The sequence below is a fragment of the Microtus ochrogaster genome, chromosome 6 (genome assembly GCF_000317375.1).
Source record: "Microtus ochrogaster isolate Prairie Vole_2 chromosome 6, MicOch1.0, whole genome shotgun sequence".
In the NCBI taxonomy this organism is placed as follows: Eukaryota; Metazoa; Chordata; class Mammalia; order Rodentia; family Cricetidae; genus Microtus; species Microtus ochrogaster.
Window position 1 is genome coordinate 21,090,353 of NC_022013.1, and position 12,493 is coordinate 21,102,845.

Consider the following 12,493-nt stretch of genomic DNA (forward strand, 5'->3'; position numbering starts at 1 on the left):
CAGATGGAAGACCGGAGAAGATGAAGGTGGCTGATGTGGTCTTCATAGTCTTCAGTTCCTTGAACTTTCTTCTCTGGGGTGGAGCAAGGTGAGAGAGACTAGGTGAGTCCCCTTCCGCGAGGTTAATGACCGACGTGAGGCCCAAACGAAAGAGGCACTCTTCTGGTTTGGTTCGGAGGAGGCCTTCAGTGGGTAGCCTGGACTGGGATGGTTGGGGGTGGGGGATGGGGTGTGCTGCCAGTTACCCTGAACTCCAAGGACCTGGATGATGTGCACCCCGTGTGAGGCTGAGAGAGAGGCAGTCCGGGGACCCAACAGTGTGAGCGCACTGAAATGAAATTTGTAGCACATATTTTAAATAAATGTGTTGATTTTATATAATAGCAAACGAATGCAAGAGCAACATTGATTTTTTTTAATTAAAAAAGAATGTGCCTGTTATATATAGAATAGCAGATTTACGGGCCACAAGATCATTAATTATTTCATACACTTAAAGCATCATGCTTGAATGAATTATTCTAACAGATATTTATTATCACGAGCATTGGTGCCAGAGTGACAAAAGGTGCCGCATGCAAGAGGTCTGTTGCGACAGTGAAGTCAGAAAGACAGTGAGGTACTTCTTCCTCCGTCCTGAGGAAGCCGCCATCATCCCTCCAGGACGGTGTGTTTTGCCTTGGTTATCTGTAGCTCTAACAGTTCAATCTCCCGAGACAGCTTGTAAACCTCCAGGGCCATTTTCACATCATTTGGATTTGACAGACATCGCATCAGCTTCTTGCCTGCGAACACATGCTCGCAGTCTTTCTCCTGAAAGAGATGTGGGTTTGGGGTAGCAGTGAGTGGCTTCAGATGAGCATCAAGAAAGAGAGCAGCATGACATTACACGGTCTAGAAAAAACAGGAGGCGGTACTCCTAGATCTATGGAACTTCACTTTTACGGGATTCGGTATCTCGCATCCTCAAATGAAAGTAGGAAAAGGTGCTCTGCCAGCTTATCAAAAGTCTTCAAGGAAAAAACAGGTTCTCTGAATGACTTCGGAATGATTCACAGCAGGTCAGAGGTCAGCATTGTTGGCTGGGAACACCGTTTTAGTGTTTGATGGCACAGGACTTCTTGATTTGTGTCACTTACCTGCTCACACTTGGGCATCTCTGGGTACCAGGTTCCATTCTCTAAACAAGTGATATTTTGGGACCCAAGCAAGGCAAAGCCAGGGTAACACTGGATGGTGGCATTTTCAGATTCAACATACTGGTCTTTATTGGCAGACAGCATTCCGTTTCTTATCTCTGGTTTCTGGCATAGAGCTATAAGGAAAACATGTTTTAGATAACTGTGATCTGAGAGGAAAGACATAATAGTCTGCAGGAAAGAGAATGAGCTGAACTTGCATGGAATTTATTCCACATTCCATTCATTTTGTTAGCAAAATATTGATGAGCATTTTTGTTGTTGAGCATAACAGTCTATGTATACAGTATGTCTCATGATTCTCCTGCTACGTGAGTCTATTATTTTCCTGTTTTATGAAAAAGAAAACTCAGATATGGAGAAGGTAGGAAGTTTTTCCATGGCTATAATTGTTTAAATAACATGACAGGGTAGTTGTAAAAGTGTCTATGATCCCAGATCCTCTCTTGACGCATTAACTCTTACTGTAAATAGTTCTGTAAGACTCTCATCATGAAGTTTTGGTATTCTGTGAGCAGTGGAGACAGTTATGTCAAATAAATTATACACTATCGTGACTATAATTATACTAATATTACAGGAACTTAATAATAGGACTTAATCTGATGGAGGAAGGTCATTGGTTGATTTAATAAAGAAGCTGCTTGACCTGATAGGTTAGAATGTAGGTAGGAGGAGCAGAATGCTGGGCGGAAGAGGAAGTGAGGTCAGACTCGACAGCTCTCCTCTCAGGGAAGATGCCTCAGAGGGACACGATGCTCCACTCTTGCGGGCACTGCTCTCTGAGGCACATGCGATGAAGCTCCGACCCAGGATGGACGTAGGCTAGAATCTTCCCGGTAAGCGCACCTTGGGGTGCTACACACAGATGATTAGAAATGGGCTAAATTAATATGTGAAAATTAGCCTAGAAGAGAATGGGTCAAGCAGTGTTTAAAAGAATACAGTGTCCGTGTAATTATTTTGGGTAAAGCTAGCCGGAGGCGGCCGGGGTGCGGCCGGGGTAATGGGGACGCAGCCCCGCCGCTCCAAACACTACATTAATCCTGACTCCTCTTGCTCCCTAACTGGCACTGTGTTTTCTCAACACACCACATCTACATCATGGTGGGTTCAAGTTCTGATGGCAACACCTGTCACCCTAATGTTTGAAATTAGCCCAACAGAGACTGTACTCATGCTAGAACAAGTTTTGTTGAATGTTTTCTAAAGGCTCACAGGTGTAATTATAAAATGTTTTGCTTCTATAATATTTCTTAAAATATGTATAAGAAACTGAGACTGTGAGCTGCCTCAAGAAGACTTCTGGATGTGACTGAGAGGAGGAAGTAGAAGGAAGTGTGTTTCTTTATGATTTGTGTGGAATAGCATCTGCTTATATTAGTTATTTACAATAAAATCGGCTCTGCCAGAGACCACGCCCACTGCAAGAAGTCTGGGTAAGCTGCCCTCCTCCCAGCTCCCCACTATATCAGCATCCCCCACCCTATCCCCAGTCCAGCACCATCCTAGCCTCCTTGCCACAGCCTCCAACTGGAGTGGAGGCTCCCTGCTCTACCAGAGACCACATTTGCTTCTCGAAGTCCAGACCCCAACTCCAGAGACCACAGACCACACCTACCAGAGAGGAAACAGACCTTAACATAAAACAAAATGCACTGAACCTGACAGAAGAGAAAATGGGGAATATCCTTGTACACACTGGCATAGGAGACAACTTCCAAGAACAACAATCTAGGAATGGAACCTCATTACACTGAAAAGCTTCTGTAAGGCAAAGGACACTGTAAACAGGACAAAACAGCAGACTACAGAATGGGGAAAGATTTTTACCAACCCCACATATGAGAGAGGACTATTATCTAAAAGGTATAAAGAACTCAAGAAACTACACATTGGCAAACCTAATAATCCAATTAAAAATGGGTTTCGGCACTAAACAGAGAATCCTTTTATTTTTTAATACAACTTTGAGGAAGCCATCAGCCCTGCTGGCTGCTGGTCTTCCAATGTGGCTTAAACAGACAATTCTTAACAGAAGAATCTCAAGTGACTGAGGAAACATTGAAAGCAATGTTCAACATCCTTAGCCATAAGAGAAATGCAAATCAAAACTACTTTAAGATTCTATCTTATACCTGTCAGAGTAGCTAGGATCAACAATACAACTGACAGCTCATGCAGATGAGGATGTGAAGCCAGAGGAATATTCCTCCAATGCTGGTGGGAGTGAAATTATACACTCACTATGGAAACCATTATGGTAATTCTTCAGAAAACTGCTAATCAATCTACCCTCAAGACGCAGTTATATCACTCTTAGGCATATACCCAGAGGCTGCTCTATCCTACCACAAAGATACTTGCTCAGTTATGGTCATGGAAATGTTATTCATAATAACCAGAAACTGGAAACAACCTATATGTCCCTCAACAGAAAAATGGATAAACAAAATATGACACATTTACACAATGGGGAGCAGGTGATGTGGAAACCTAGTCCAGTAGAAACTCAGGATTATTTGGGGGTAAACTTAATGAGAACTCCTCATAATGGAGGAGTCAGAGCCTGAACCAGCCATCCTCTGTAACCAGGCAAGGCTTCCAGAGGTGGGATGGGGACACTAACCTGATGTGGGATGTCCTTCTATATATGTGTTGCTTTTATTGGTTGATGAATAAAGCTGTTTAGGCCAATGGCTTAGCAGAGTAAAAGCCAGGCAGGAAATCTGAACAGAGATATAGGGAGAGAGTAGGCAAAGTCATGCAGATATTAGCCAGCCGCCAAAAAAATAAGACATGTAGAAAACTGAGGTAATGCCACAGTCACATGGCAATACATAGACTAATAGAAGTGGGTTAGTTTAAGATGTAAGAGCTAGCTAGAAATATGCCTGAGTCATCGGCCAAACAGAAAATATAGTTTTGATATGATTATTCTGGTCTGGCAGTCAAGAAATGAAAGTATAGTCTTTGTTTACAAATGGTGCCTCTTTGAGACTGAACGTTTGAAGGACCAGGCAGGACAGAAACTTCTGTTTACCCAGCCCATACTTCAACTTATACTCTATCCTGTTTGCAAGTTGTACTGGGACAATGTGGGCACAGAACTCATGGTGATGGCCAACCAATGACTGGTCTAACTTGAGTTCCACACCACAAGAAGGAGCTTATGCCCAACACTGACTGGATGACCAGGAAATGGAGACTAGCTTGTCCAGAGACATATGATAGGAAACAAATAATCAATAAAATGATTCTAAAACTATCCTTATATGCTCATTGATTGGTGCCTGACCCAATAGTCATCAAAAAGGCTCTTGCTAGTAACTGGTAGGGGCAAATGCAGAGACCCACAGCCAAGCATTAGGTGAAGAGAGAGCCCAAATTAAAAATCTTCATTGCGTTTGTCCCCTTGTAACTCCAGGAACCCTATGGAAGAGGGGGAGAAAGAAATGTAGGAGCCAGAGGGGTCAAGAGTACCAGGAGAACATGGCCCACAGAATCTACTAAGCAGGACTCGTAGGTGCTCACAGAGACTGAAGAACCAATCAGGGAGCCTGAATATGTTTGCACTAGGTCCTCTGCACATATGTTATCGTTTTTAGCTTGATATTTTTGTGGGGCCGCTAACAGTGGGAATGGAGGTATCTCTGTCTCTTGTCTGTTCTTGAGACCTTTTTCCTCTTACTGAGTTGCCTCGCTCAATCTTGATATGAGAGTTTATGCCTACTCTTATCCAATCTTGTTATGCCAAGTTCGGTGGACATTCCTGGGAGGTCTGCTCTTTTCAGAAGGAAAACAGAAGAAGAATGGATGGCAGAGAGGGGAGGTAGGATGGGGGCATGGGAAGGATGGGGAGGGGAAAACAGGTTGGTGTGTATTGAAACAAGAAAGAAAGAAAGAGAGAGAGAGAGAGAGAGAGAGAGAGAGAGAGAGAGAGAGAGAGAAAGAAAGAAAGAAAGAAAGAAAGAAAGAAGAAAATCATATAGTTACAAGGAAAAAATAATCAAATGTTTTATGTTTCATCTGTCAGGGAGTAACTTTGCTCTCATTCCTGACAATAATTCTACCCATGCGGTCATGAGGTAGGAAGGAGGAGGAAGTTACCTTTACACTGTGGAGCTGCTGGTGTCCATTGTGAAGACCGACAGTAGATGTCTGCCTCTCCAACCAGTCTGTATCCTTTATCACATTCATATGTAGCCTTAGGTTGGAATCCTCGCAAGTAGTCAATAGATTTTGTATAACGTCCATGGGCGATGTTTGGAGGAACATTGCAATCTTCATGATAAAACACAAGAGAAAAGATGAGCTTGCAAAATGTGTCAAATAGCACTTTCCAGGATTTGTGCGTCCTGGATGCTCCAGTCTATCCTCCCTTTCCCTGCCAAAGCCACACTCTTGAATGACCTTCCTGGAGGGCTCAGGTTCAGGAACCTGGAAGTCTCAGCTACCCGCTGATATAATTTGGATGATGAATTTCCTCGAGTGACCTATAAGTAAAATAAAGGCTTAGCTTCCAGACGGCACTATTGGAAGGTGTTGGGAACTTTACAAGGGCCCGCCTCATGGGAGGATCTTAGGTCACTAGGAGCTTTCTCTTTGTGGAGACTGTGTAACTCCAGTCCTCTGCTTCATGATTGGGCAAATAGTTTTGTTCCAACTTACATTCCAGCCATGATCTATCACCTTTACACAAGTCCAAAGCAATGGACTAAGCCTCTAAAACTGTAAGCAAGCCCTCATTGGCTGTTTTCTTTTATGGGAGTTGCCTTGGTCGTGTCATGGTGTCTCTTCACAGCAATAGAAGAATGACTAAGGCGACGGGGTTTCTCTGTGTAACAGTCCTAGCCCTAGCTCTTCTGGAACTCATTTTGTAGACCAGGCTGTTTTCAAACTCAACAGAGATTCACCTACCTCTGCCTCCCAAGTGCTGGGATTAAAAGGCGTGAGCCACCACCACCTGGTGCAACACTCTTAGGTAAATATATTGAAATGGTCATTCTCCTCATATTTCTATTAAATTTTCCAGCTTCCTGAGTCTAAAGTTAGGATTTTGGAGACCTCAATCTTCTCTGAAGAATGACAGCTGAGCCCTGTCACAGCCTCTTTACCACACGTGATATATTACTATAAAAGATTAATTCAGCTTTGAGCACATAAAATCACTGATTTAGCAAAGTTCTGTTTTTCCCATCCTTATCAGAAAAGAGGTTATGAACAGCATTTGCGTACTTGGGAAAGCCAACAGCACACATTTCCAGCTTGGGTCTCGGGCTATGATTATTCTCCTGTCTGTTTTAGTAGGGCAGCTGTTCTCTCCACAGAGATCACCTAAAACCACCTGCATAGCAGACATTTACATTATGACTCATAGCAGTAGAAAATTACAGCTAGGAAGCAGCAACAAAAATAGTTGTATGGTGGGGATCACCGCAGCATGAGGAACTATATTAAGGGGTCACAGCATTAGGAAGGTTGAGAATCATTGCAGTAGATCCAAAAGATATCTTGAAAATCCATAGCACCTTACACTGATCTAATATATTAATGACATCACATCAGTTCTAGTGATGAGCATGAAGTTGTTACCATGATGATACTCAATGCACAGAATATGAATAGTCCAAGACTTGCCACACTTACAAGTTTTTTTACTTTCAAGGTTCAGTAGCTGTTAGGACATCCACTGAAGTCAAGGTCACATGATTGTCACTTGCTTATCCTCCTATAAGAAAGAGTCTGAGCACCAAGAAGTTCTTTTTTTTTTTTTTTTTTGAGTTGTTCAGGACAGGATTTGTCTGCAGCTTAGGAGCATGTCCTGGAACTAGCTCTTGTAGACCAGGTTGGCCTCGAACTCACAGAGATCCGCCTGTCTCTGCCTCCCAAGTGCTGGGATTAAAGGCGTGAGCCACCACCGCCAGGCTCACCAAGTAGTTCTTTCCAGAATCTAGAGGCAGCATGCTCAACACTTGGGAATATTGCCCTACCCCCTAATCTAGGTAACAAAGGAGACTGCCAGGTTTGAGTGGTGCTCCTGTTTGGAGAGAAATGTTTAGAAGATCTGGATGAGCCTATAATGAAGTCATGCTGATGCTAGTCTATAGGCTTGGACTTCGTGTGTTGAAGCTGGCTATCATAGGGGAATCTTCAAATGTTGGTGGGACTTTACATCACAGACTACTAAGATCCTAAAGGAAGGATGTGCACTGTAGATGACAATTCCATGCTGATTGAAACACAACCCCTGGCATTTTTCCATTTTACTTAGTCCTTAGACAAAGCTCCTGGCCTTGGATGAGGTGACCAAATAGCCATTTGTCATGAGTGAGATCTGTCAACTGTACAAAGTTATAAAGCCAGACAAGTATAAGAATCCATTATAAAATAGAAATGAAACATCCGGGATCAAACACTTCTGAAAACGCACCCCAGAAAGTTCAGTCCCTGCTGCTATATGGGCGCCTTAGCTCACACTTCTGGCTATAGAATCCTGCACTCTAACTCAGCATCGGGGCTAGAAAAGGTCCCGGCATCTCTCATAGATGGGCATTTTGTTATGTGTGTACAGGCTGAAATGAATGGGGGTTACATTAAACCCATTCAGGGTCATCTCAGAAGACAACAGTAAAGGGGAGCCTTCCTAATAAGACAAGCTATAGGTGGCACACCTGAAAAAAAGAGGCCTGAGAGCAGACTAGATTGGGATTATTGAGATAGAATGAAGGGTTTCTCTGGCTAGATAACTGTAAGGAGAAAGACTGGAACACTGGGCAGAGACCTAGCAACGAAGTAAACAAAGTAGGGAAGTAGAAACACAGAAGTGGGCAGGAAGGTTGAAGGTTTTGTGTGTGTTAATAGCAATACATCCCCTATAGAAGAGGGATTAAAGGACAGAGTAGTTATCTGCCAGTTAAAGCTGGACGCTCCTGTCACTGTCTTTTTATCAAATGAGTAGAATCAGGGGGTGGGAAGAACAGTTTCCATGGTGGTTGAGTGGAACTCATGCAGGCACCAACAACGTGGACTCCCATTCACCAAATGCAGTCACCTGGTGTGGGAAGGCCTTCTGTCTATGTGTTGCTTTTATTGGTTAATGAATAAAGAAACTGCTTTGGCCTATTGATAGGGCAGAACTTAGGTAGGCAGGGAAAACTGAACTAAATGCTGGGAGAAGAAAGGTGGAGAGAGGGAAGCCATGGAGCTGCTGCCAGAGTCACTGCCATGTGGCAATATGCAGATTAATGGAGATGGGTTAAATTAAGACGTAAGAGTTAGCTGATAAGAAGCCAGAGCTAATGGGCCAAGCAGTGATTTAATTAATACAGTTTCTGTGTCATTATTTCCAGTCTAAGCTAGCCAGGTGGCCAGCAACCAACAGGCAGCCCTCTGTGCAACAGTCATCATTATTGGCTTTCCAACACTCCATCAATAATGTCCTCCATATGACACTAGAACCGAAGTAATCAAAAAGCCACAGTAGCAAGTTGTCTTTATCAGACCCTTTCTACCCTGGAAGACCATAATTTATTTTGATAGACAAATATTGCAGGCATGAGTTTGCCTTCCTTCACGGCTCAGCCTCAAACTGTGCTTCCCTAGTAGACAAAATTGCCGGGGAGAAAATGGGGATCTTGGGGGTGGGGTGGGATAGGGGTAAGGGGAGATAGGGAGAGAAAAGTGAGAAGGGGAGGATAGGGGGAACTTGGGGAAACAGGATGATTGGGAAAAAGGAAGGTTGGATAGGGGAGCACAGAAGCACAATTCTTAGTTAAGGGAGCCATCTTAGGGTTGGCAAGAGACTTGAATCTAGAGTGGCTCCCAGGAGCCCAAGGCAATATCCCCAGTTAGTTCCTTGGGCAGGTGAGGATAGGGAACCTGAAATGACCCTATCCTATAGCAATACTGATTAATATCTTGCATATCACCATAGAACCTTCATCTGGTGATGGATGGAGATAGAGACAGAGACCCACACTGGAGCACTGGACTGAGCTCCCAAGGTCCCAATGAGGAGCAGAAGGAGGGAGAACATGAGCAAGGAAGTCAGGACCACGAGGGGTGCACCCACCCACTGAGACAGTGGGGCTGATCTATTGGGAGCTCACCAAGGCCAGCTGGACTGGGACTGAAAAAGCATGGGATAAAACCGGACTCTCTGAACATGGCGAACAATGAGGGCTAATGAGAAGCCAAGGACAATGGCACGGGGTTTTGATCCTACTTAATGTGCTGGCTTTGTGAGAGCCTAGCCAGTTTGGATGTTCACCTTCCTAGACATGGACGGAGGGGGGAAGACCTTGGACTTTCCACAGGCCAGGGAACCCTGACTGCTCTTTGGACTGGAGAGGGAGGGGGAGAGGAGTGGGGGGAGGGGGAGAAGGGTGGGAGGAGGGGGAGGGAAATGGGAGGCTGGGAGGAGGCGGAAACATTTTTTTTTCCTTTTCTCAATAAAAAAAAAAACAAAACAAAACTGTGCTTCCCTTAAGGACGGTAGTGTATACTGGTTAAATGATTAGAAGATGAGAGGGGTCAGGACACGCAACCCAAAAATATGATTGCTACATTGATTGTTTAGAGCTGAAGGCAACTTGAGACACTAGCTGCAGAAAGGACTATCTAAATTGCCGTTTTCCCACCTCTGGCGAGTCATAAAACTTGCCTTAAGGAAGACGCCTTTCTTGTGGCAGCACAGAAAGATGACAGCAGAGTGGAGACGGTTGTTGCTGCAGTCTCCCTTTACACTAAGTTCTCGAGAAGAACCCTCCTATTCCATAACTCCAAAGCTCACGCAGACCTCTCAGATCTGGTGAACAGACACTTCACTTGAGCCCAAAGATGCCTGCTAGATGCCTCTTCTCCTAAAGCAGAACAAAACCTGGCATCTCTGCTTTCCTTCTTAAAAGGCATCTCCTTCTTAGTTTGAACAACTGAGGTCACGCTCTTGGTCGATTCTGCATGAGAGTCACATGCCGCCCTTTGAACACCGAGCGTCTCCCTCACAAAGCACTGGATTTGAAGTTCTGGCTTCCAGTAAAACAGTGTTCAAATGCCGCTTTAAGGAAGCGACTGGATCATGAGGGTTCTGGCTCCTTCAAGAGGCTAACTCATTTATCGAGTCATAATTTGATGGCATTTGGGTGAATTAACAGAAACTAGGGCCTAGTTGTCAGGGGTGGACACTGTGGGCAAGTCTTTGAAGTATGTGTCTTGTTTCCTTCCCCTTGCTTCTGTTTTCGGGTCACTATGAAGTAAGTGTTCAGTGCTGCCCCACCATGACATTCCATTACAACTTCAGCATAGACGCAAAATAATCGAGACAGCGGTCTTAGTTGAGGTTTCTATTGCTGTGATGAAACGCCATGACCAAAAAGCAAGTTGGGGAGGAAAGGATTTATTTGGCATACACTTCCACATTGCTGTTCATCACTGAAGAAAGTCGGGATAGGAACTCCAGCAGGACAGGTACTGGAGGCAGGAGCTGGTGCAGAGGCCATGGAGGGGAGCTGCTCATTGATTTGTTCCCCATGACTTGCTCAGCCTGCTTCCTTACAGAACTCAGGACCACCAGCCCAGGGGTGGCATCACTCACAATGCACTGGGTCCTCCTGCATCAATCACTAATTGAAAGAAAATGCCTTACAGCTGAGTCTCATGGAGGCATTTCCTTAACTGGGGCTCCTTCCTCTCTGATGACTTGTGTTAAGTCTGACAGCTGTGTCAAACTGACACTCCAACCCAGCTACTGCACCACCCAAACTAAGCATAACTGTGGCCAAAATAAATATTCCCTTCTTTAAGCTGTTTCTCTCAGGTACTTGTCTAGCAATAGTTAAAATGTTAATCATTTAAGTGCTTGCCTAAGCCAGGCGGTAGTGGCACACGCCTTTGTTCCCAACACTCTGGGAGCAAAATAGAGGGGAAAATCAGCAAAATAAATAAGACAAACAGCAGTATAAAAAGTCAGCAACATGGAAATAAATTAGGCAAATAAGCTGAGATTATTGTGAAAAATAGAAATATAAATGAAAAACTCCATGAATTAAAGAAAAAAATATAGTGAAAGCATCACCAACTCCTGCTTGACAAGTAGAAGGAAGGGAATCAGGGAGAAAGGACAAGGTTGATGGAATATCACATACAAACATCAACGAGAAGGAAAGTAAATCACTGTGATAACAGCATCCAAGAACTCTGGGATGTGAGCAAGGGAACAAACCTAAGACTCCATGGGAGACAGACGGTAAAGGCATAGAGAATCTATTCAATGAAGTTAAAGAAAACAGTTCCCAGATGGTGGTGGCACACACCTTTAATCCCAGCACTCGGGAGGCAGAGGCAGGCAGATCTCTGTGAGTTCGAGGCCAGCCTGGTCTACAAGAGCTAGTTGCAGGATAGCTAGGGCTGTTATGTTGAGAAACCCTGACTTAAAATCAAACAAACAAGCAAAAAGTTCCCACATTCTTTAACATTTAACACAATGTTAAAGAATAAACATTAGAACCCAAGAGGCATTTAGAAAGAAGTAGATATTCAAACATAAGATGCAGCCCTTTTATTGCATGCTATACTCATGATATAAAATATCAAGCAAAGAAATAATATTAGAAGCTGGAAGGGAGCAATGCCAATATACCTATAACAAAAGAAGCATCAGGAAAGTATCAGGTCTTTTTTTCACTCATTCAAATCTAAGTCAGGAATCCATGGAATGTTGTATTTCAAGCCCTGAAACCAGCACCTAACAACCACAATGCCTATCACCAGTAAAGCCACTATTTTCGTTATGTCTCTTGCTGCTGCGATAAAACAAAACACCCTGACAAAAGCAACTCAGGGTGGGTGTTTTAGGGTTTCTATTGCTGTGAAGAGACATCATGACCACAGCAACTCTTACAAGAAAGCATTTCATTGAGGCTGGCTTACAGTTTCAGAGGCTCAGTCCATTTATTGTCATGTCAGGGAGCATGGTATCATGCAGGCAGATGTACTGGAGGAGTAGCTGAGAACCAACAGGAAATGGACTGAAACGCTGGGCGGTGTCCTGAGCATAGGAAACTCGAAGCCCACCCCCACAGTGACACACTTCTTCCAATAAAACTATACTTCCTGATAGTGCCACTCCCTATGAGATTATGGGAGTCAATTAATTCAAACTACCAGACTGGGACTATTTTTGCTCTCCGTCATTGTGCAGACCTAAGCAGCAGGAACTTGAAGCTGCTAGCCACACGACGGCCATCATCAGGAAGGAGAGGGACAGTAACACAAACACGTGCACACTCAACTTT

At 44.0% G+C, this 12,493-nt stretch overlaps 1 protein-coding gene across 2 annotated transcripts in view; it reads right to left on the minus strand.

Moving 5' to 3' along the window:
• Positions 1–512: 512 nt before the first annotated feature.
• The window catches only part of LOC101984722 (C4b-binding protein alpha chain), a 35,906-nt gene continuing 23,925 nt past the window's right edge, over positions 513–12,493 (minus strand). For both annotated transcript variants that reach the window (XM_013346696.1, XM_005348307.1), the window contains exons 10-12: positions 5,310–5,483; positions 1,140–1,315; positions 513–813 (exon numbers count right to left, since the gene is read on the minus strand). In XM_013346696.1, the coding sequence (XP_013202150.1) occupies positions 652–813; positions 1,140–1,315; positions 5,310–5,483 (512 nt within the window). In that variant the 3' untranslated portion in view covers positions 513–651. The remainder of the gene's footprint in view (positions 814–1,139; positions 1,316–5,309; positions 5,484–12,493) is intronic.